At 41.7% G+C, this 27,726-nt stretch overlaps 1 protein-coding gene across 2 annotated transcripts in view; it reads left to right on the top strand.

The window, feature by feature from the left end:
* Positions 1–27,726, top strand: part of LOC128213625 (potassium voltage-gated channel protein Shab-like) — a 108,434-nt gene that overhangs the window by 15,364 nt on the left and 65,344 nt on the right. Inside the window, exon 1 of one of the 2 annotated variants that reach the window (XM_052919593.1) lies at positions 8,791–8,924. The exons of the other annotated variant lie outside the window; for it this stretch is intronic. Within the exon in view, the coding sequence (XP_052775553.1) occupies positions 8,791–8,924 (134 nt within the window). Of the gene's footprint in view, positions 1–8,790; positions 8,925–27,726 lie in introns of those variants that run through there. 2 annotated transcript variants of the gene reach the window in all.

A 27,726-nucleotide genomic window follows, 5' to 3' on the forward strand; every position in this document is an offset into this window, starting at 1 on the left:
TCAGCACCATGTCCATTTTCTTCAGCACCATGTTCATTTTCTTCAGCACCATGTCCATTTTCTTCAGCACCATGTCCATTTTCTTCAGCACCCTGTCCATTTTCTTCAGCACCATGTCCATTTTCTTCATCACCATTTTCTTCATCACCATGTCCATTTTCTTCAGCACCATGTCCATTTTCTTCAGCACCATGTCCATTTTCTTCAGCACCCTGTCCATTTTCTTCAGCACCATGTCCATTTTCTTCAGCACCATGTCCATTTTCTTCAGCACCCTGTCCATTTTCTTCAGCACCATGTCCATTTTCTTCATCACCATGTCCATTTTCTTCAACACCATGTCCATTTTCTTCAGCACCATGTCCATTTTCTTCATCACCATGTCCATTTTCTTCAGCACCATGTCCATTTTCTTCATCACCATGTCCATTTTCTTCAGCACCATGTCCATTTTCTTCATCACCATGTCCATTTTCTTCAGCACCCTGTCCATTTTCTTCAGCACCATGTCCATTTTCTTCAGCACCATGTCCTTTTCAAAACCTGGCTTAAAACATATTTCACACTGAAACAAGCATTTCTTCTCTATATTATTATTAAATCAAAATTACCATCAAAAGAAAGCAGGCACAATTTTACGAATATTTTCACAATTAGTTCTAACGGAAATACCATTGAAATACCTACCCATCTTAAGGACTACTTTACATGATATTACGACACTAAATATCCGTAGATAGCAAATAATGGATTTGCTGACTGGCGCGAGGAGCGTTACTAAATTATAAGTTATCGTTTCGCTAATGAATGACTGCGTGTTGGTCAATCAATGCTGGGGCACTGATAACAGGCTTTTAGATTAATATAAGAGATCGAGTTTAGAAATCGAACAGGAAAAACTTAGGAACAGTTTAGGAGTACGTATTATACATAATGATGGATAGTTATTCCGTGTTTAGTGCTGTGCGTTTTTATATTCCCGTTTCCCAAATGTCGAGTTGTTGTTGCATTACTTTTATCTTATTTTTGAACAAGATTTAGTATACTTGCTTCCCTACCCCTAGAACTTGCTGTAATTGCCTACCTATACGACTTGCTGTAGTTCCCTACCCCTGGAACTTGCTGTTATTCCCTACCTCTGGAATTTGCTGTATTTCCTACTTATGGAACTTGCCTACCACTGGAACTTGCTGTTATTCCCTACCCCTGGAACTTCCAGTAATTCCCTTCCCCTACAATCTGCTGTAATTCCCTACCCCTTGAACTTCCGGTAATCCCTACCCAAGAATTTGCTGTAATTCTCTACATCTAAGACCTTGCTGTAATTGCCTACCTCTGGAACTTGCTATAATTCCCTACCTCTGGAACTTGCTGTAATTCCCTACCTCTGGAACTTACTATAATTCCCTACCTCACGAACTTGCTATAATTCCCTACCTTTAGAACTTGCTGTAATTTCCTACCACTGGAACTTGCTGTAATTCCCTACCTTTAGAACTTGCTGTAATTTCCTACCCATACGACTTGCTATAGTTCCCTACCCCTGGAACTTGCTGTTATTCCCTATCCCTGGAACTTGCTGTTATTCCCTACCCCTGGAACTTGCTGTTATTCCCTATCCCTGGAACTTGCTGTTATTCCCTACCCCTGGAACTTGCTGTTATTCCCTATCCCTGGAACTTGCTGTTATTCCCTATCCCTGGAACTTGCTGTTATTCCCTATCCCTGGAACTTGCTGTTATTCCCTACCCATTGAACTTCCGGTAATTCTATACACCTGGAACTTGCCTACTCCCTTCCATTGAAACTTCATACAAAAGAGCCTTTGATGAAATTGCTTAACAACCAACGGCTTGTTTCAAAATCCTTAGAAATCAAAACTTGTTCATCATCGATTGAAACCTAGAAACCTTGATTTAATTAAAAAAATATGGAGAAGCTTCTATATATGTTTATAGAAGAGGGATTATTGAAAAAGACAGCACAAACATTGCTTATCTTATTAAAATCGGCGATTCATGACAAGGAAGCAAGCGCCATAATTAAGTTTGCAAAGGAATCAATTGATTAAACCTTTCCACCGTCATCTTCAGGTAGAGCTTACTGGTGGATTCTGTGCGTGCCAGTATATTGTTTTACAGACGTATGCCGTGTGGTTTCTAGATATATTTGGATTTGAATAAATAATATAAAACCAGTGGGTCTTTGATGATCAAATATTGTTTTAGATTGGTGCAAACTTGAAAGAGAGACTTGGAAGATTCTGTGAACAAGCATTGTGATAAAATGTGCCTTCTTTTGCCTAAGAAAATAAACATACTTCCAAAAATGTGGAATTATTATATTGGATTAAAAATGCTTAAGTGAAACATATAAATACTGTTACATTGCCAAATACAATGGACATAGATATCCTTTAATGGGCATGACGTCATTCGTGTTTGGTCGAGTGGATTAGCTGCACCTTCCGTAGAGTATACACTATAACATTGAGAGAATAAGTAACACACTCAGTTGGAAATGTCTTTTAAAAGTATGGTATTCTTAAATTAGCTTTCCATTGACCTTGGCTTGGTGTTTGGAATGCATTTCAAGAAATGCGCATCTTGAAATGCGCATGCGCATTAAGCTTCAAATTTCTAGAAATATTATTAATGAAAAACAAAAACATAATTGGATAGACCACGCATTAAATTGCATAGTATTGTTGTTCGACTTGTACTGAAACCTTGATGTAAAACTAGTTAGATTAAAGAACAAATGAGGTCATTTCAAATAGGTATGCTTTAATGGAAAGTTCACTTAAAGTAGGGCATCAATACAACTTTAAATAAGATAGGAGACACTTTCTGACCGCCGAATACTAGCAAACGCTATTGTTCGGACAGATAATATTGACCTACAAGTCATGGTTGACAACGTGAAACATCCAGCTTATATTTGGATACTGGGTTCAACGTAAATTCCTTCGGTTGATGTACAGAGTAATCAAAACTAGATACATGTCGGACATGATGTTGTCAAACCGCTGGATTGTGGCGGGCAATTCTCTTCTAGTAACAGTACTTTGGCGGTCCTATTTCTCATGATTGATGGAGCTTTCGATTGTGTTCGTGAACTGAATACCATACTTAAAACTGCTCTTGTTGTATGCAAGATTTATGGCTCTGTTGCCAAAGCAATTCCGCTTGGAGGCCAGTGTTTTATACGTCTATTTAAAATAACATTTTTTTCTTTCGGCATATGACCTGCTAAGTGTTTATTCACCGATATTGATAGCCCACTCAAGATTATTTCCAAGAATAACTTGAATGTTTTGACGTTAGAATTCTTTAGAAAAATGAATATCGGTCCAGGCAAATTGTTAGCCAAATAGCTTTTCAAACGGTATTATTTCATTAAATGAATGAATTACATATAATTTATGTCAGAACAAAATAGAAATATATTAGAAACAAAATGAAACACGGTTTTCGTGTTATTGTTCATGCGTACATTGTAAAGAGCAATGGTCTTTTTGGGTGTTTTTCATTATTCATCGTAATATTTCCAAAACAATAATATGACCCTAAATGATATAGTTTTATGACTACGGGGACCCAGCAATTTTAAGTCTACGTCCGAATCATGAATATAGTTCTACGGACATTTAGATTGCCTACCATGCATTAACGTAATCGAATTACAATAGGTCGGGACGCCGGGATGAAGCTTTATACGTTAGACAGACAGTTTGGGCTAGAATTGGGAAACTATAGTGCAACAATTGGTTTTCATCAGGGGATTATGATGTAATCAATGAAGGGACTAAACAGCACGGCCAGAACACAACATTAATCAAGGAATGAAGAGTTTCGGTGTTAAAGCGCCAAGTGTTGGTGCGCTCTGGAGAACGTGATGGGGCGTGGGACCATCAGAGCACACACATATACACAATAAAAGTAGTTGAAAAAACGGTTTGGAATACGCACACAAACATTATTGTGAATATAATCGTGGACAATCGAATTAAGTAACTGGAGTAGTATGTGTTGGTGTAATCTTGAGAAGTTTACCTTGTTCTTCAGAACCCAATGTTAGCATTGACAGGCTATTTTACCTTGTTCTGTATCCGATGTTGGCATGGACATGGTATTTTGCCCGTGCTTAATTTCAAATTTTAATCAAATTTATGAATCTTGAACACGCTTTGTCTGAGAGGAAGCAAGTGGATCTTTATTGATTATATTGACACACAGTGCAGGATATTAATTGTTACATCCAAGCATCCCAAAGGCCTCCAGACAGTAATGTGGATGCAGAGTAGAGTCAAACGTGGCATGCATGTTAAAATGGATTAATATTAAAGTTTCTGTAAATGTGAATGGTTATGCCATTTTTATCTGGAAGTGTATTCATGATTAAGATTGACTACATGTACGGAATACATTTGTGTTTAAGCACAGCGAATCATGACGCAAATTCAGTGAATATTTTGGAGTTTGTTCTGACATCCACGTTAGCCTTTAACTTTAAAATATGTCTGTTCTTTACGAGTTTTCTTAAATATTCCTGGGATCCAATGTTTATTTCTCAAGTATAGCTACTTTATTACTACTTCCGGGAGATGTTTAAGTTCCAAAACAGTTAATTTATAAAGTCTCAGATGGAGGGGAAATTGAGTTATATTGATCGAACCAAATAGCATTAAGGTCTTTGTCTGTTTTGAGCGTTTTTGATATGTGAGCTGCACCGAGGTACTGATATTATCAGATAAACGTATTTTGTCTTTAATATCAAAACAAGATAATGTTAGGAACTGACATTGAAATGAATAAAATGAACATTATAGGGACCAACCTTTGTTCATAATTCTAGTATCTTCTTATTCTAGAAATCTTCAAATATGATGACATTTTACTAACAATGTATATGTAAATGATACTAAATACTACAGTCAAACCCCGTTGGCTCGAACTCGCTTGTCTCGAATTTCTCGTTGGCTCGAACAGGATGTAAAGGACCGATTTCCTTCGACTGAAGGTAAAATATCCCGCTTGGCTCGAAATTTTCGAGGCTCGAGGTATTTTCGCTGGTCCCTGGGAGTTCGAGCCAACGGGGTTCGACTGTATTTGAATTAATCCTCAATTGTGTTGGCGAACCGAGCCACACATGCCAGTTTAATAAAAAACGTTTTAAGAATACAATTTTACAAACTATATAACATGTGTTATGAGATGATATTCACTTACATACTTATGTTCTTTCTTTATATAACTAACAGCAGGCCTTTAAACAGTATAATTTCAAAATTTAGTACTTTTACGGGCCTTTAAAAATAGTGAGCGGTAACGAATGTTTTATGTTATGCCTTATTTATTTTTGCATACATTTTTGTGTCCGTTCTTATTTGTGGATATAGAAGTCGATCGGCCCGTATGTTACTGTACCTTTTTAAAATTTCAGTGTTATGGTGTCAGCGATCCACAACATATATTTTGCCGGTCCGGACATGTTAAAAATATTTTATGGACCACTAACGTCAGAAAACTCTTGAGTGCGGCTTTGCAATTCTCACAGTGGCGAAAATTTGTCGCAATGTTTATGAATTGTTTGCTATATTCAATAAAACACTTAAAGAGCGCTTTAAAATGTTGAGTGGTAACATAAAATATTTCGTATAAGATATAAAATATAACACGCCACTTCGGGCCATATAGCATAATAAAGACCACTCCCGAAGTTGAATAGATTCGGCGAACGCCTCGGCCCATGTATACCTTCAGGGGCTGACAGGCCGGTCCTTACAATGTCATTTGACCTCATTGGTGTGCAAAATTTCTTAAATTGGACCCACTGAAACCTAGTTGTAACACATTAAATGCAATTATCGATGATTTTAAGATTGCGAATAACTGAGCCAATAGCTCGGCCCCTTGCTTGTCGTTACACGTTTGAATTGACGGAATTAGTAAAATCTGATTCAGCTATAAATTGACCGTTAGTTGTGAAAAGCATGCGTAAGGAATTACATTTTGTCTGCTAATTGGTCGCAAATACGAATAAATTGTCTGTCTTGTAACGTTCTGAGCTTGTTACAAATGTTTTGATGTTCGAACGGTATTGGTCCACATAACCCTTCCCACCAAACGTGCATTCATCGCTGGTGTGTTCGGTTCCATTGGCAATCGCATTGCGTATTTAATTCTCAGTCAGGGGTTAAACTTTGTGAGTTTTACCTCGTTGGAAAGTTTAATTTTTGATTTGCTGGGCTCAGACGTCCATGTAGTGTCTGTTATATCAGTATTGTTGAATATTTAATAATTACGCTCATTTTTATACATTACCTCATGTGCACACGCACTGCTTTTCTTGTGATACGTGCATAGTGAAATTGTAAAAAAGCGGCCAAGCCCAAGGCCAAGTCATTCAGTTTGTTTTTACTCAGTAATGAGCGACTCAACATTGTTTTTTGTGTCTTGTAACAAAAAACGTTTTATCCCTTTCTCGTTTCTGCGTAATTTCCAAATTCTTGACTGGATTGCGTAGGTGTTTGTTATTTCAGACAATAGGCCGCCGCAATCTCTTTCAGAGTCGTAATATATCGTTTCATGTAATCACATTAACACACTTTGTTGGCATTCGACATTTTAGCCTTGTATGTTTTTTTATTGGTTCATGATATACTAGGATATCTCTCGGCCATTGATCTATACACTGTGTAATGACGGTTCATTTTCTCTTTTCCAAAGGACCTGTAATTAACAATTTAGACCCAGACGCTATAGATCTAATTTCGGCTCCGAAAATTTGATATTCACTTCCATCTAGCAAACGGAAGCTTCTGGTGATATACCCTTTATTGAATTTACCGTGCATGGTACCACTTGCATCACACGAGCCCGCCATGAAAAATTCACGAGATTAATCCTGCTGCACCTCTGTTTGGCAACTGAATGGGTCCCGGCACGCGCATACGTCAGAATCATAGTCCTTTGTTTGTTTATGTCATATCACTAAAATGTCAGATTTTAGGCAAACCAAGTGTCCTGCTCACTATATGTACTGCTCGAGTTTTGTTTCGTTTTTGACAAGTTCGTCTTAATATGGTTACATATTTGTCTATTTATTACAAGTGCAGTATATATTTAGCTACTCCCTTGTCCGTTATTTCACTGGGAACATTTTCGTTATCCTGGCAAACTAGATCATATTAATTTTCTTTTCTCTTTCTTTTTCTTTCTTGTTTTGTTTGGCTTTTGCATTGACCCATACAGTTTTAACGATTCTGCGAGATTTATGCAACCGTTTGCCAGATTTGGGGGGAATTCATACACTATTGCTGACCAGATGCGTGCACTTGAACCTTACCGAACATTAGCTTGTCTAAAACCAAGACACTTGCATCATGGTCAGTTAATAACATGTTTTCACTAGTCTGGTCACAAGAGGTATGCTATGCGTAAAACATCCTGACAGGTTTATTCCATTCTCACGATGTCGGTCCACATCATTTTAGCGAATGACAGTTGATCGAAATCTTGCAAAAAAAGTATGGAAGATCAATGAAAAGTCGGCAGAATATATTAAGTAGTTTACATATAAGAAAACATTCAAATATTGTGACCATAATTTAAAACCTGTATGAACGTTTCAGGTACGTTATTACTAAATTAAAATCCACTCCCTATATTTAAATGAGAGACTGCTACTTAAGGTTGATATGATGGTTAAGTTTGAGTAATGTAAATTGTTTATAGTTGTTGTACTTCAGTCCAAAACCTCAGAAACAAAAGCACATGAATATATCAGTGTTTAAACTATTTTCTGCTGAAGTAGAAATTTGCTAACTTCTGGCCCGACTCAAATGGATTTCAGTGTATGAAAATTCTTGGAGAAACATGACTTAAATCAATTGAATTTGGGCAAAACTGCATTTTTTTCTAGTCTGAAGTATACGGTTTATTTACATTAAAATGTATATGTAAGGAAATTAGTTTGCACTGTGTAACCTTCAAGTTTGTCGTTCAGTCGAGCTAATCATCCAATCATACCAAATTAAGGTTGATATCTAAATGCACGAGTAGTTTCGCTGCAAAAAGTTACGCTTTCTATTAATACGAAGAACCGGTTAACTCCATTCGGCTTCAGAAATATTCTGCAAACTCTCAAAATGTCCGACTTAACTACACGTTTTATCTATATTGATCAACGTTCATAGTAGAATTATTTCCCTGCAAATGATGTCGGAATTATTTATGGTGCAATTCTTAGGCAAGTTAATATTGAAACTGCGGTACAAAACCAGTCTGGTTTATTTTCCGTATAATCTCAGAATGGCAATATCAGAAATATCCACAAATAAATACTGTAAAAGCTCGTACATTAATACCTCCCAGATGCTATGAGCAAAACCCAGTATAATGAAGAACAAAATTTTTGAAAACTATAGAAACCATAAATACGATTAAGTTAACGTTGGCTTTATAATTCAACTTTACCCTACCAAGACTGTTTCTGTGTTTGCATTATGATCTACTGTGGCGCTATGCTTTATTCCCTACATTTTCTTGATGTTTGACGCAACAGGATTATTGGGGCTTAGAAGATTGTTAATTTGATCTCAATCATGAACGTGTGAAAGCAAAATAGGCAGACAAATTTGCTGCTAAGCTACGCAAGAGAACTACATCAGATATTCATAAAGTATTCCAAATAAACCGCGCGGTTGTATTTTCTTGGATAAGGAGTGAATTAACAGTTATTGGAATTTGACTGAGTGGCAGTTGGGAGGCTACATGAGAGCGGGCAATGGATAGATTCCTGCGGGCCACGATCTATAAGAAGGTCCCGAACTCTCAGTCGGAAGTGGAGCTATTGGAGTCTGGAGTGTCCGTGCCCACCATCCACGTGGAGGAACCCATCGAGGAGTCCGCGCTTGCCCGGTACGTGCCATGTAGATAGCATTAAAATCTCACTCTGTGAAATCGTTTCAACAGTTTCATCGTCATGATATGTGATGTTCGGGGTCATTATCAATGTCACTTTAGAGAAAAGTAAAACATTGAACTTGTAGTGATAATTTGATTGTAAAAGTTTAAATCTGTAAAATAACTATACCCTCTGATGAATTACAGGTGTATAGCGGATATACTCATGTAGATAATTTCAGATTGATTATTAGTTTGGTGGGCCTATTCAGACACAACCATATGTTCTGGTAGTTATGTCAGAAGGTACTTTAAGTTACTAAAACATCTTAATGTATACCCTACATATGTTCAGAAGCAATACATATGATAGCCCGTATTCCGACCCAGTGCCTCAATACTTAGCGAAGCAAATTTTCATTGCTTGAATGGTGCGATTTGTGAATATTGACAATCACCATCGGGGAATCATTCCCGATATATTTCGTGTAAGTGCTTTATTTATCTGCTAAATGTAAATGGGTTAAGAATATAAGCCCAGTTGTATATATATGTACATACTTCCTTGCAAAAGACTAACGTTCTAAGTCTATTGACATTATCTGGAACTACACAGTGACTGTGCTCTATTTTATTGATTTCTTTGATTATTAGCGATCCTACACTGTGTCAGCAATACACACAACGATATTAAAGGGTATATGTTATGTTTTTGTCCTGCGAACACTAAGTCTAGTATGTTACTGTTGGAAGATTTGTTTAATGAATTCATATAAGTTATGTTTCAGAATCTGATCAGTCTTTCCCTTATTAAAGAGTATTCATATGTCATCAGAAAATGCTGATATAAGTTATATTCATTATGGTATTGCAAAATGTTGATATGATTTAGTCGTGTTATTTTAGTATTTTAGACATTCAGTATGTGAATGCTTTAAATTTCCTCACCAAAATTGTTCCAATTAGGAATCAAGGCAACCTAGGTCTTGGCGGGCTTGCCATTGCCGCTCTTACTTGATATACTGATGGTATGTCGGAATTAAGACAACCTAGGTCTTGGCGGGCTTGCCATTGCCGCTCTTACTTAATATACCTTGGTCTCGGCGGGCTTGCCATTGCCGCTCTTACTTAATATACTGATGGTATGTCGGAATCATGGCAACCTAGGTCTTGGCGGGCTCGCCATTGCCGCTCTTACTTGATATACTGATGGTATGTCGGAATTAAGACAACCTAGGTCTTGGCGGGCTTGCCATTGCCGCTCTTACTTAATATACCTTGGTCTCGGAGGGCTTGCCATTGCCGCTCTTACTTAATATACTGATGTTATTTCGGTATCAAGACAACCTAGGTGTTGGCGGGCTTGCCATTGCTGTTCTTACTAGATATACTGATGGTATGTCGGCATCAAGGCAACCTAGGTGTTGGCGGGCTCGCCATTGCTGCTCTTACTTAATATACTGATGGTTTGTCGGCATCAAGGCAACCTAGGTCTTGGCGGGCTCGCCATTGCTGCTCTTACTTAATATACTGATGGTTTGTGGGAATCAAGGCAACCTAGGTCTTGGCGGGCTCGCCATTGCCGCTTTTACTTAATATACTGATGGTTTGTCGGAATCATGGCAACCTAAGTCTCGGCGGGCTCGCCATTGCCGCTCTTACTTAATATACTGATGGTATGTCGGAATCATGGCAACCTAGGTCTCGGCGGGCTTGCCATTGCCGCTCTTACTTAATATACTGATGGTATGTCGGAATCATGGCAACCTAGGTCTCGGCGGGCTTGCCATTGCCGCTCTTACTTAATATACTGATGGTATGTCGGAATCATGGCAACCTAGGTCTTGGCGGGCTCGCCATTGCCGCTCTTACTTAATATACTGATGGTTTGTCGGAATCAAGGCAACCTAGGTCTCGGCCGGCTTGCCATTGCCGCTCTTACTTAATATACTGATGGTATGTCGGAATCATGGCAACCTAGGTCTCGGCGGGCTTGCCATTGCCGCTCTTACTTAATATACTGATGGTATGTCGGAATCAAGGCAACCTAGGTCTTGGTGGGCTCACCAATGCTGCTCTTACTTAATATACTGATGGTATGTCGGAATCAAGGCAACCTAGGTCTCGGCGGGCTCGCCATTGCTGCTCTTACTTAATATACTGATGGTTTGTCGAAATCATGGCAACCTAGGTCTCGGCGGGCTCGCCATTGCCGCTCTTACTTAATATACTGATGGTATGTCGGAATCATGGCAACCTAGGTCTCGGCGGGCTCGCCATTGCCGCTCTTACATAATATACTGATGGTATGTCGGAATCAAGGTAACCTAGGTCTCGGCGGGCTCGCCATTGCTGCTCTTACTTAATATACTGATGGTTTGTCGGAATCATGGCAACCTAGGTCTCGGCGGGCTTGCCATTGCCGATCTTACTTAATATACTGATGGTATGTCGGAATCATGGCAACCTAGGTCTCGGCGGGCTTGCCATTGCCGCTCTTACTTAATATACTGATGGTATGTCGGAATCATGGCAACCAAGGTCTCGGCGGGCTCGCCATTGCCGATTTTACTTAATATACTGATGGTTTGTCGGAATCATGGCAACCTAGGTCTCGGCGGGCTTGCCATTGCCGATCTTACTTAATATACTGATGGTATGTCGGAATCATGGCAACCTAGGTCTCGGCGGGCTTGCCATTGCCGCTCTTACTTAATATACTGATGGTATGTCGGAATCATGGCAACCAAGGTCTCGGCGGGCTTGCCATTGCCGATCTTACTTAATATACTGATGGTATGTCGGAATCAAGACAACCTAGGTCTCGATGGGCTTGCCATTGCCGCTCTTACTTAATATACCTAGGTCTCGGCGGGCTTGCCATTGGCGCTCTTACTTAATATACTGATGGTATTTCGCATCAATACAACCTAGGTTTTGGCGGGCTTGCCATTGCTGTTCTTACTAGATATACTGATGGTATGTCGGTATTAAGGCAACCTAGGTGTTGGCGGGCTTGCCATTGCTGTTCTTACTAGATATACTGATGGTATGTCGGCATCAAGGCAGCCTAGGTCTTGGCGGGCTCGCCATTGCTGCTCTTACTTAATATACTGATGGTATGTCGGAATCGAGACCTAGGTCTAAGCGGGCTTGCCATTGCCGCTCTTACTTAATATACTGATGGTATGTCGGAATCATGGCAACCTAGGTCTCGGCGGGCTTGCCATTGCCGCTCTTACTTTATATACTGATGGTATGTCGGAATCAAGGCAACCTAGGTCTCGGTGAGCTTGCCATTGTCGCTCTTACTTAATATACCGATGGTTCGTCGGCATCAAGGCAACCTAGGTCTTGGCGGGCTCGCCATTGCCGCTCTTACTTAATATACTGATGATTTGTCGGCATCAAGGCAACCTAGGTCTTGGCGGGCTTGTCACCTAGGTATTGGTTGGCTTGCCATTGTCGCTCTTACTTAATGCACTGGTGGTATGTCGGTATCAATACAACCTAGGTATTGGTGGGCTTGCCATTGTCGCTCTTACTAGTACACTGGTGGTATGTCGGTATCAATACAACCTAGGTATTGGTGGGCTTGCCATTGTCGCTCTTACTTAATATACTGATGGTATGTCGGTATCAAGACAACCTAGGATTCGGCATGCTCGCTATTGTTGCTTTTACACATCATTCTGATGGTCTGTCGGTTTTCTGTCCATGGATTAGTTTTTATGATGCCAAATTTCATAGTTGTCTTTTGTCTGGTACATGTTATGATTGTGCATCTGAATGGCACAACGAATTCTACAGGGACAAGCTCAGTAGTGAAGCTAAGTGCATGTCTAGAGGCACAAGGCAAGTGCTCAAAACACTCTGAACGACACAAAACTTACACACAACACACACAGGCAGATCTCGTCAACATAGCTTGATAATATAGTAAAGTTTACCCCACTGGAACGATCATTGAAACGTGACTTCAACGGGGGGGGGGGGGGGGGGGGGGGGGTCAAACTTTGGGACATCTTTACGCTTGTCCAAGCATTTATCCTCAAAGTACCATTTTAATGCCGATCGCCAAGCAAGGGAGCTTTTGATACCTTATATTTAAAGGTTTTTCGGGTATTGAGCCCGCGACCTTCCGCACTCGAAGCGAGACTTATCATATAACTGTACAGGCTTTTGCAATATTTTTTTAACTCTTGTAATATTTATTATGCTATTTTATGCCAATACCTTTCGGAATGTTAGAAACACAACCGTACAATAATAGGGGGATAAATGATATGACAATATCGAATTAAATAAGACGACTATACATTAATTGCTAGATTTCCATCCCAGCCCGTCTGTCCGAGAACGGCGTTTATTTATACCACGATTTATACCACGGTGTCGATGTATTACACTCACAGATAAAAAAGGAGATTTTTACGATCGTGTTTGTTGTTCGTCTTGAAACACACGTATATAGTCCCTTATGCAATAAGCAAAAGATGAAAACATTTTCAAAAGTTAAACAGTGATCTAAGAAAAATGGTTAAAATGTCACCCCGCCTATTTATAATGGCCTAAGTTACAATGCTGATTTCAATTGAGTTGAGACGGTTCATTTTTTTGCGGTGGTAAATCGGGAGGGTTGGTGATAGTCAGTACGCGAGGGTTGCTGGTAGGCGGTACGCGAGGGTCGGGGATAAGCGGTACGCGAGTAATGGTGGTAGACGGTACGCGAGGGTTGGTGGTAGTCAGTACGCGAGGGTTGCTGGTAGGTGGTACGCGAGGGTCGGGGGTAAGCGGTACGCGAGATATGGTGATAGACGGTACGCGACGGTTGGGGGTAGGCGGTATGCGATGGTCGGTGGTAAGCGGTAAGCGAGAGCTGGTGGTAGACGGTACGCGAGGGTTGGTGGTATCTATACGCGAGGGTTGGTTGTAGCTGGTACGCGAGGGTTGGGTGTAGACGCTACGCGAGAGTTAGTGGTAGGCGGTAACCGAGAGCTGGTGATAGACGGTACGCGAGGGTTGGTGGTAGACTGTATGCGAGGGTTGGTTGGAGCTGGTACGCGAGGGTTGGGTGTAGACGTTACGCGAGGGTTAGTGGTAGGTGGTACGTGAGAGTAAGTGGTAGGCGGTAAGTCATGGTTGCTGGTAAGCGGTACGCGAGTGTTGTTTGTAGGCGGTACGCGAGGGTTGGTGGTAGACGATACACGGGGTTGTTGGTAAGCGGTAGCGGGGTTGGTGGTAAGTGGTACGCGAGAGTTTGTGGTAAGTGTTACGCGAGAGTTGGTGTTAGGTGGTTCGCGAGGGATGTGGTAGGCGGTACGCAAGGGTTGGTGGTAGACTGTACGCAAGTGTTGGTGTAAGGTGGTACGCGAGGGTTAGTGGTAGGTGGTACGCGGGGGTTAGTGGTAAGTGGTATGCGACGGTTGGTTGTAGGTGATACACGAGAGTTGGTGGTAGGTGGTACGGGAGGGTTGGTGGCAGACGTACAGTACGCGATTGTCGGTGGTAGGTGGTACGAGAGGGTTAGTGGTAGGCGGTACGCAAGGGTTGGTGGTAGACTGTACGCAAGTGTTGGTGGTAGGTGGTACGCGAGGGTTAGGGGTAGGTGGAACGCGGGGGTTAGTTGAAGGCGGTACGCGAGTGTTGGTGATAGATGGTACGCGAGGGTTAGTGGTAGGCCGTAGCGGGGTTGGTGGTAGGTGGTACGCGGGAGGTAGTGGTAGGCGGTAGCGGGTTTAGTGGTAAGAGGTACGCGAGAGTTAGTGGTATATGGGACGCGAGGGTTGGTGGAAGACGGTACGCGGGGTTGGTCGTAGCGAGGTTGGTGGTAAGCGGTACGCGAGTGTTGGTGGTTGGCGGTACGCGAGTGTTGGTGGTAGGTGGTACGCGAGTGTTGGTGGTAGGTGGTACGCGAGGGTTAGTGGTAGGTGGTACGCGCGGGTTGGTGGTAAGCGGTAGCGGTGTTGGTGGTAGGCGGTAAGCTGTACGGGAGCGTTGGTAGTAGGCAGTACGCATAGACTCAAAACATACCATCATTAGCCGATAGTTCATACTGCTTAAACGAACGGTAAATCGGAATCGTTCTTCAGATATGATACCAAGTTACTCTGACTGGATTTCATTTACAAAATGCCTATGTGTTTACTTCAGCGTTTCAAACACCGTGAGTTATAAGCACCAAATCCTCATTGCTTTCCATCACGCGTACGGACTTGATATCTCCAATCGATCAGTTCAACATGCATGACCATCAAACAAAAATATGGAAGAACTGGAACATAAATACGTTCTGAATTTGATTTGCTGAAAATGAATGATATCAATTTTCCCAAACTGTTTTATTTGTAGACAGACATTCCACTCGGTCGGCTTTGATTGATGTCAGGTTTTGATCTATTGCTACCATTATATAAACAAAAAGGGCTTCATTTTCCCACCAAATATTACTTTTAGAGCATAACGTTTTATGGTGTGTTTTTTCGGCGATAGCTGGTAACCCCACTTTTTACCTAGATGTAAAGACAAATGACCTAGATTGTTGACCAATCAAATATTGGGTTTAATGAAAAATGTAGAAGAAAAATGAGGAAATGAACAGTTTTCATTGGTTTATAGTAAAGTCGGCGAGCCTATGAGAGACACTAATATGTTTTAAAATGAAAATGTATAGTTACTGGCTTCTCTAATTGCTTTCCTAAAGCAAAAACCTTCTGTGAAAACACATGGTACTTTATATTTAAATGTCATCTATCAAATTATTTTTCAAATATGAAACATATTCAGTTATTTATCATCGATTACCCAAACGAGATCATTTCGTTATCTCCATTTTCGTCACGAATGCATTTCGTCGGAAGCCATTCAATGGTAAACAAGGACCCTGTTCATTCTTCCCCAAATTAGCCTCTGAACTTGCCCATTTTCCAAAAAAAAAAAAAAGAAATACAGGATAATTGTTTGTTTCGGTGAGATATCGATTGTATTTAATCGGGTGTGCACCAATAGTCATATTGTCTATTGTCAAGAGTGGCAAACATTTGATCACCAATGACGGTCAAGTTGGGAGGTAAGAGCTCGTAGTTGGTAGTTGGGAATTCGAATATTCAACTACCTGCTAGTTGCAATTGGATATTCCAATATTCAATTACCAGCTAGTTGCCAGTTGGGGGTTCGAATATTCCACTATCTGCTTCACGTGTAGTTGCCAGTTTGGTGTTCGAATATTCCACTATCTGCTTCACGTGTAGTTGCCAGTTTGGTGTTCGAATATTCCACTATCTGCTTCACGTGTAGTTGCCAGTTTGGGGTTCGAATATTCCACTATCTGCTTCACGTGTAGTTGCCAGTTGGGGGTTCGAATATTCCACTATCTGCTTCACGTGTAGTTGCCAGTTTGGGGTTCGAATATTCCACTATCTGCTTCACGTGTAGTTGCCAGTTGTGGGTTCGAATATTCCAGTATCTGCTTCACGTTTAGTTGCCAGTTGTGGGTTCGAATATTCCAGTATCTGCTTCACGTGTAGTTGCCAGTTGTGGGTTCGAATATTCCACTATCTGCTTCACGTGTAGTTGCCAGTTGGGGGTTCGAATATTCCACTATCTGCTTCACGTGTAGTTGCCAGTTTGGTGTTCGAATATTCCACTATCTGCTTCACGTGTAGTTGCCAGTTTGGTGTTCGAATATTCCACTATCTGCTTCACGTGTAGTTGCCAGTTTGGGGTTCGAATATTCCACTATCTGCTTCACGTGTAGTTGCCAGTTGGGGGTTCGAATATTCCACTATCTGCTTCACGTGTAGTTGCCAGTTTGGGGTTCGAATATTCCACTATCTGCTTCACGTGTAGTTGCCAGTTGTGGGTTCGAATATTCCAGTATCTGCTTCACGTTTAGTTGCCAGTTGTGGGTTCGAATATTCCAGTATCTGCTTCACGTGTAGTTGCCAGTTGTGGGTTCGAATATTCCACTATCTGCTTCACGTGTAGTTGCCAGTTGGGGGTTCGAATATTCCACTATCTGCTTCACGTGTAGTTGCCAGTTGGGGGTTCGAATATTCCACTATCTGCTTCACGTGTAGTTGCCAGTTGGAGGTTCGAATAGTCCAGTATCTGCTACACGTGAAGTTGCCAGTTGTGGGTTCGAATATTCCACTATCTGCTACATGTGTAGTTGCCAGTTAGGGGTTCGAATATTCCACTATCTGCTTCACGTATAGTTGCCAGTTTGGGGTTCGAATATTCCACTATCTGCTTCACGTGTAGTTGCCAGTTGGGGATTCGTAAAACAGAGTAAGATATTTATGTTTATATTAAGCTACTCGACTATTTCAAGTTGATTATTCGTGGGATTCAGATTTTGTCTTGTTTATGTTTAAAAGTTACACACGTGAAGAAATCACACTCCAGGTGTATGTTTTATGTACACAGATGCATCTTCGTTACCAAAACTGTTTTTAATCACTATCATTCTTACATTCGCCAGTCTGATATTCGACCAATTCCAACAACAAACCTGTTGGAATTTGGGAATTCAGATTTTGTCGTGTTTGTTAAAATGTACACAAGTTAAGAAATGTGTATGTTGAGTATTCAAAACCCCCCAACTATATACCAATTACCTCCAAACTATATACCAACTACCCCAACTATATACCAACTATCCTCCCAACTATATACCAACTACCTCCCAACTATATACCAACTACCCCCCCAACTATATACCAACTACCCCCCAACTATATACCAACTACCCCCCAACTATATACCAACTACCTCCCAACTATATACCAACTACCCCCCAACTATATACCAACTACCTCCCAACTATATACCAACTACCCCCCAACTATATACCAACTACCCCCCAACTATATACCAACTACCTCGCAACTATATACCAACTACCCCCCCCAACTATATACCAACTACCCCCAACTATATACCAACTACCTCCCAACTATATACCAACTACCCCCCAACTATATACAAACTACCCCCAACTATATACCAACTACCCCCCAACTATATACCAACTACCTCCAAACTATATACCAACTACCCCCCAACTATATACCAACTACCTCCCAACTATATACCAACTACCTCCCAACTATATACCAACTACCCCCCAACTATATACCAACTACCCCCCAACTATATACCAACTACCCCCCAACTACCCCCCAACTATATACCAACTACCTCCCAACTATATACCAACTACCCCAACTATATACCAACTACCTCCTAACTATATACCAACTACCTCCCAACTATATACCAACTACCCCCCAACTATATACCAACTACCCCCCAACTATATACCAACTACCTCCCAACTATATACCAACTACCCCAACTATATACCAACTACCTCCTAACTATATACCAACTACCTCCCAACTATATACCAACTACCCCCCAACTATATACCAACTACCCCAACTATATACCAACTACCCCCCCAACTATAAACCAACTACCCCAACTATATACCAACTACCCCCCAACTATAAACCAACTACCCCAACTATATACCAACTACCCCCCCAACTATATACCAACTACCTCGCAACTATATACCAACTACCTCCCAACTATATACCAACTACCCCCCAACTATATACCAACTACCCCCCAACTATATACCAACTACCTCCAAACTATAGACCAACTACCCCCCAACTATATACCAACTACCTCCCAACTATATACCAACTACCTCCCAACTATATACCAACTACCCCCCCAACTATATACCAACTACCCCCCAACTATATACCAACTACCCCCCCAACTATATACCAACTACCCCCCAACTATATACCAACTACCTCCTAACTATATACAAACTACCCCCCAACTATATACCAACTACCCCCCAACTATATACCAACTACCCCAACTATATACCAACTACCCCCCAACTATAAACCAACTACCCCAACTATATACCAACTACCCCCCAACTATATACCAACTACCTTCCAACTATATACCAACTACCCCCCAACTATATACCAACTACCCCCCAAATATATACCAACTACCTCCCAACTATATACCAACTACCCCCCAACTATAAACCAACTACCCCAACTATATACCAACTACCCCCCCACCCAACTATATACCAACTACCTCGCAACTATATACCAACTACCCCCCAACTATATACCAACTACCCCCCAACTATATACCAACTACCACCCAACTATATACCAACTACCCCAACTATATACCAACTATCCCCCAACTATATACCAACTACCCCCCAACTATATACCAACTACCTCCAAACTATATACCAACTACACCCCAACTATATACCAACTACCTCCAAACTATATACCAACTACCCCCCAACTATATACCAACTACCTCCCAACTATATACCAACTACCCCCCAACTATATACCAACTACCCCCCCAACTATATACCAACTACCCCCCAACTATATACCAACTACCACCCAACTATATACCAACTACCCCAACTATATACCAACTACCCCCCCAACTATATACCAACTACCCCCCAACTATATACCAACTACCTCCTAACTATATACCAACTACCCCCCAACTATATACCAACTACCCCCCCCAACTATATACCAACTACCCCCCAACTATATACCAACTACCCCCCAACTATATACCAACTACCCCCCCCAACTATATACCAACTACCCCCCCAACTATATACCAACTACCTCCCAACTATATACCAACTACCCCCCAACTATATACCAACTACCCCCCAACTATATACCAACTACCTCCCAACTATATACCAACTACCCCTCAACTATATACCAACTACCCCCCAACTATATACCAACTACCTCCCAACTATATACCAACTACCCCCCCAACTATATACCAACTACCTCCCAACTATATACCAACTACCCCTCAACTATATACCAACTACCCCCCAACTATATACCAACTACCCCCCAACTTTATACCAACTACCCCCCAACTATATACCAACTACCTCCCAACTATATACCAACTACCTCCTAACTATATACCAACTACCCCAACTATATACCAACTACCCCCCAACTATATACCAACTACCCCAACTATATACCAACTACCCCCCAACTATATACCAACTACCCCCCAACTATATACCAACTACCCCCCAACTATATACCAACTACCCCCCAACTATATACCAACTACCCCCAACTATATACCAACTACCTCCCAACTATATACCAACTACCTCCTAACTATATACCAACTACCCCAACTATATACCAACTACCCCCCAACTATATACCAACTACCCCAACTATATACCAACTACCCCCCAACTATATACCAACTACCCCCCAACTATATACCAACTACCCCCCAACTATATACCAACTACCCCCCAACTATATACCAACTACCCCCAACTATATACCAACTACCCCCCCCAACTATATACCAACTACCCCCCAACTATATACCAACTACCCCCCAACTATATACCAACTACCCCCCAACTATATACCAACTACCCCAACTATATACCAACTACCTCCCAACTATATACCAACTACCTCCCAACTGTATACCAACTACCCCCAACTATATACCAACTACCACCCAACTATATACCAACTACCCCCCCAACTATATACCAACTACCCCCCAACTATATACCAACTACCCCCCAACTATATACCAACTACCCCAACTATATACCAACTACCCCCCAACTATATACCAACTACCTCCCAACTATATACCAACTACCCCCCAACTATATACCAACTACCCCCCAACTATATACCAACTACCCCCCAACTATATACCAACTACCTCCTAACTATATACCAACTACCCCCCAACTATATACCAACTACCCCCCAACTATATACCAACTACCCCCCAACTATATACCAACTACCCCCCCAACTATATACCAACTACCCCCCCAACTATATACCAACTACCCCCCCAACTATATACCAACTACCCCAACTATATACCAACTACCCCAACTATATACCAACTACCCCAACTATATACCAACTACCTCGCAACTATATACCAACTACCTCCCAACTATAAACCAACTACCACCCAACTATATACCAACTACCCCAACTATATACCAACTACCCCCCAACTATATACCAACTACCCCCCCAACTATATACCAACTACCCCAACTATATACCAACTACCCCCCAACTATATACCAACTACCACCCAACTATATACCAACTACCCCAACTATATACCAACTACCCCCCAACTATATACCAACTACCTCCCAACTATATACCAACTACCCCCCAACTATATACCAACTACCCCCCAACTATATACCAACTACCTCGCAACTATAAACCAACTACCACCCAACTATATACCAACTACCTCGCAACTATATACCAACTACCCCCCAACTATATACCAACTACCTCGCAACTATATACCAACTACCCCAACTATATACCAACTACCCCCCAACTATATACCAACTACCTCCCAACTATATACCAACTACCCCCCAACTATATACCAACTACCTCGCAACTATATACCAACTACCTCACAACTACAAACCAACTACCACCCAACTATATACCAACTACCCCCCAACTATATACCAACTACCCCAACTATATACCAACTACCCCCCAACTATATACCAACTACCTCCCAACTATATACCAACTACCCCCCAACTATATACCAACTACCTCGCAACTATATACCAACTACCTCCCAACTATAAACCAACTACCACCCAACTATATACCAACTACCCCCCAACTATATACCAACTACCCCCCAACTATATACCAACTACCCCCCCAACTATATACCAACTACCCCCCCAACTATATACCAACTACCCCCCAACTATATACCAACTACCCCCCCCCCCCAACTATATACCAACTACCCCCCAACTATATACCAACTACCCCCCAACTATATACAAACTACCCCAAATATATACCAACTACCCCCCAACTATATACCAACTACCCCAACTATATACCAACTACCCCCCAACTATATACCAACTACCACCCAACTATATACCAACTACCCCAACTATATACCAACTACCTCGCAACTATATACCAACTACCTCTCAACTATAAACCAACTACCACCCAACTATATACCAACTACCCCAACTATATACCAACTACCCCCCAACTATATACCAACTACCCCCCAACTATATACCAACTACCCCCCAACTATATACCAACTACCTCCTAACTATATACCAACTACCTCCCAACTATATACCAACTACCTCCCAACTATATACCAACTACCCCAACTATATACCAACTACCCCCCAACTATATACCAACTACCCCCCAACTATATACCAACTACCCCCCAACTATATACCAACTACCACCCAACTATATACCAACTACCCCCCAACTACCCCCCAACTATATACCAACTACCTCCCAACTATATACCAACTACCCCCCAACTACCCCCCAACTATATACCAACTACCCCCCAACTACCCCCCAACTATAAACCAACTACCTCCCAACTATATACCAACTACCCCCCAACTATATACCAACTACCTTCCAACTATATACCAACTACCTCGCAACTATATACCAACTACCCCAACTATATACCAACTACCTCCCAACTATATACCAACTACCCAAACTATATACCAACTACCTCGCAACTATATACCAACTACCCCAACTATATACCAACTACCTTCCAAATATATACCAACTACCTCCCAACTATATACCAACTACCTCCCAACTATATACCAACTACCTCCCAACTATATTCCAACTACCTCGCAACTATATACCAACTACCCCAACTATATACCAACTACCCCCCAACTATATTCCAACTACCTCGCAACTATATACCAACTACCCCAACTATATACCAACTACCCCCCAACTATATACCAACTACCTCGCAACTATATACCAACTACCCCAACTATATACCAACTACCCCCCAACTATATACCAACTACCTCGCAACTATAAACCAACTACCTCGCAACTATATACCAACTACCCCAACTATATACCAACTACCCCAACTATATACCAACTACCTCCCAACTATATTCCAACTACCTCGCAACTATATACCAACTACCTCCCAACTATAAACCAACTACCTCGCAACTATATACCAACTACCTCCCAACTATATACCAACTACCTCCCAACTATATTCCAACTACCTCGCAACTATATACCAACTACCCCAACTATATACTAACTACCCCCCAACTATATTCCAACTACCTCGCAACTATATACCAACTACCTCCCAACTATATACCAACTACCCCAACTATATACCAACTACCCCCCAACTATATACCAACTACCTCGCAACTATATACCAACTACCCCAACTATATACCAACTACCCCCCAACTATATACCAACTACCTCCCAACTATATTCCAACTACCTCGCAACTATATACCAACTACCTCCCAACTATATACAAACTACCCCCCCCAACTATATACCAACTACCTCGCAACTATATACAAACTACCCCCCAACTGTATACCAACTACCCACCAACTATATACCAACTACCCCAACTATATACCAACTACCTCCCAACTATATACCAACTACCCCTCAACTATATACCAACTACCCCAACTATATACCAACTACCTCCCAACTATATTCCAACTACCTCGCAACTATATACCAACTACCTCCCAACTATATACCAACTACCTCCCAACTATATTCCAACTACCTCGCAACTATATACCAACTACCCCAACTATATACCAACTACCCCCCAACTATATACCAACTACCCCCCAACTATATACCAACTACCCCCCAACTATATACCAACTACCTCGCAACTATATACCAACTACCCCCCAACTATATACCAACTACCTCCCAACTATATACCAACTACCTCCCAACTATATTCCAACTACCTCGCAACTATATACCAACTACCCCAACTATATACCAACTACCCCCCAACTATATACCAACTACCCCCCAACTATATACCAACTACCCCCCAACTATATACCAACTACCCCCCAACTATATACCAACTACCCCCCAACTATATACCAACTACCTCCCAACTATATTCCAACTACCTCGCAACTATATACCAACTACCCCAACTATATACCAACTACCCCCCAACTATATACCAACTACCCCAACTATATACCAACTACCTCCCAACTATATACCAACTACCTCGCAACTATATTCCAACTACCTCCCAACTATATACCAACTACCTCCCAACTATATACCAACTACCTCCCAACTATATTCCAACTACCTCGCAACTATATACCAACTACCCCAACTATATACCAACTACCCCCCAACTATATACCAACTACCCCCCAACTATATACCAACTACCTCCCAACTCTATTCCAACTACCTCGCAACTATATACCAACTACCCCCCCAACTATATACCAACTACCCCCCAACTATAAACCAACTACCTCGCAACTATATACCAACTACCTCCCAACTATATACCAACTACCTCCCAACTATATACCAACTACCCCCCAACTATATACCAACTACCCCCCAACTATATACCAACTACCCCCCAACTATATACCAACTACCCCCCAACTATATACCAACTACCCCCCAACTATATACCAACTACCTCCCAACTATATACCAACTACCTCCCAACTATATACCAACTACCCCCCAACTATATACCAACTACCCCCAACTATATACCAACTACCCCCAAACTATATACCAACTACCCCCAACTATATACCAACTACCCCAACTATATACAAACTACCCCCAACTATATACCAACTACCCCCAACTATATACAAACTACCCCCAACTATATACCAACTACCCCCAACTATATACCAACTACCTCCCAACTATATACCAACTACCTCCCAACTATATACCAACTACCCCCCCAACTATATACCAACTACCCCCCAACTATATACCAACTACCCCCCCAACTATATACCAACTACCCCCCAACTATATACCAACTACCCCCTAACTATATACCAACTACCCCCCCAACTATATACCAACTACCCCCCAACTATATACCAACTACCCCCCCAACTATAAACCAACTACCCCCCAACTACCCCCCAACTATATACCAACTACCCCCCAACTATATACCAACTACCTCCCAACTATATACCAACTACCCCCCAACTATATACCAACTACCCCCCCCAACTATATACCAACTACCTCCCAACTATATACCAACTACCTCCTAACTATATACCAACTACCCCCAACTATATACCAACTACCCCCAACTATATACCAACTACCCCCCCAACTATATACCAACTACCCCCCAACTATATACCAACTACCCCCCCAACTATATACCAACTACCCCCCAACTATATACCAACTACCCCCCAACTATATACCAACTACCCCCCAACTATATACCAACTACCCCCGAACCATATACCAACTATATACCAACTATATACCAACTACCCCCCAACTATAAACCAACTACCTCGCAACTATATACCAACTACCCCCCAACTATATACCAACTTCCTCCCAACTATATACCAACTACCCCCAACTATATACCAACTACCCCCAACTATATACCAACTACCCCCCAACTATAAACCAACTACCCCCCAACTATATACCAACTACCCCCCAACTATATACCAACTACCTCCTAACTATAAACCAACTACCCCCCAACTATATACCAACTACCCCCCAACTATATACCAACTACCCCAACTATATACCAACTACCCCAACTATATACCAACTACCCCCCAACTATATACCAACTACCCCCAACTATATACCAACTACCCCAACTATATACCAACTACCCCCCAACTATATACCAACTACCCCCCAACTATATACCAACTACCCCCCAACTATATACCAACTACCCCAACTATATACAAACTACCCCCAACTATATACCAACTACCCCCAACTATATACCAACTACCCCCCAACTATATACCAACTACCCCCAAACTATATACCAACTACCCCCCAACTATATACCAACTACCCCCCAACTATATACCAACTACCCCAACTATATACAAACTACCCCCAACTATATACCAACTACCCCCAACTATATACCAACTACCCCCAACTATATACCAACTACCCCCAAACTATATACCAACTACCCCCAACTATATACCAACTACCCCAACTATATACAAACTACCCCCAACTATATACCAACTACCCCCAACTATATACAAACTACCCCCAACTATATACCAACTACCCCCAACTATATACCAACTACCTCCCAACTATATACCAACTACCTCCCAACTATATACCAACTACCCCCCCAACTATATACCAACTACCCCCCAACTATATACCAACTACCCCCCAACTATATACCAACTACCCCCCAACTATATACCAACTACCCCCCAACTATATACCAACTACCCCCCAACTATATACCAACTACCCCCCAACTATATACCAACTACCCCCCAACTATATACCAACTACCCCAACTATATACCAACTACCTCCAAACTATATACCAACTACCCCCAACTATATACCAACTACCCCCCAACTATATACCAACTACCTCCTAACTATATACCAACTATCCCCAACTATATACCAACTACCCCCCAACTATATACCAACTACCCCAACTATATACCAACTACCTCCAAACTATATACCAACTACCCCCAACTATATACCAACTACCCCCCAACTATATACCAACTACCCCCCAACTATATACCAACTACCCCCCAACTATATACCAACTACCTCCTAACTATATACCAACTATCCCCAACTATATACCAACTACCCCCAACTATATACCAACTACCCCCCAACTATATACCAACTACCCCCCAACTATATACCAACTACCCCCCAACTATATACCAACTACCCCCAACTATATACCAACTACCCCCCAACTATATACCAACTACCCCCCAACTATATACCAACTACCCCCCAACTATATACCAACTACCCCCCAACTATATACCAACTACCCCCCAACTATATACCAACTACCCCCAACTATATACCAACTACCCCCCAACTATATACCAACTACCCCCCAACTATATACCAACTACCCCCAACTATATACCAACTACCCCCAACTATATACCAACTACCCCCCAACTATATACCAACTACCCCCCAACTATATACCAACTACCCCCAACTATATACCAACTACCCCCAACTATATACCAACTACCTCCTAACTATATACCAACTACCCCCAACTATATACCAACTACCCCCCAACTATATACCAACTACCCCCCAACTATATACCAACTACCCCCAACTATATACCAACTACCCCCCAACTATATACCAACTACCCCCAACTACCCCCCAACTATATACCAACTACCCCCCAACTATATACCAACTACCTCCCAACTATATACCAACTACCCCCCAACTATATACCAACTACCCCCCAACTATATACCAACTACCCCCCCCAACTATATACCAACTACCCCCCAACTATATACCAACTACCCCCCAACTATATACCAACTACCCCCCAACTATATACCAACTACCCCAACAACTATATACCAACTACCCCCCAACTATATACCAACTACCTCCCAACTATATACCAACTACCTCCCAACTATATACCAACTACCCCAACTATATACCAACTACCCCCCAACTTTATACCAACTACCCCCCAACTATATACCAACTACCCCCCAACTATATACCAACTACCCCAACTA

Source organism: Mya arenaria, chromosome 13 (assembly GCF_026914265.1).
Source record: "Mya arenaria isolate MELC-2E11 chromosome 13, ASM2691426v1".
In the NCBI taxonomy this organism is placed as follows: Eukaryota; Metazoa; Mollusca; class Bivalvia; order Myida; family Myidae; genus Mya; species Mya arenaria.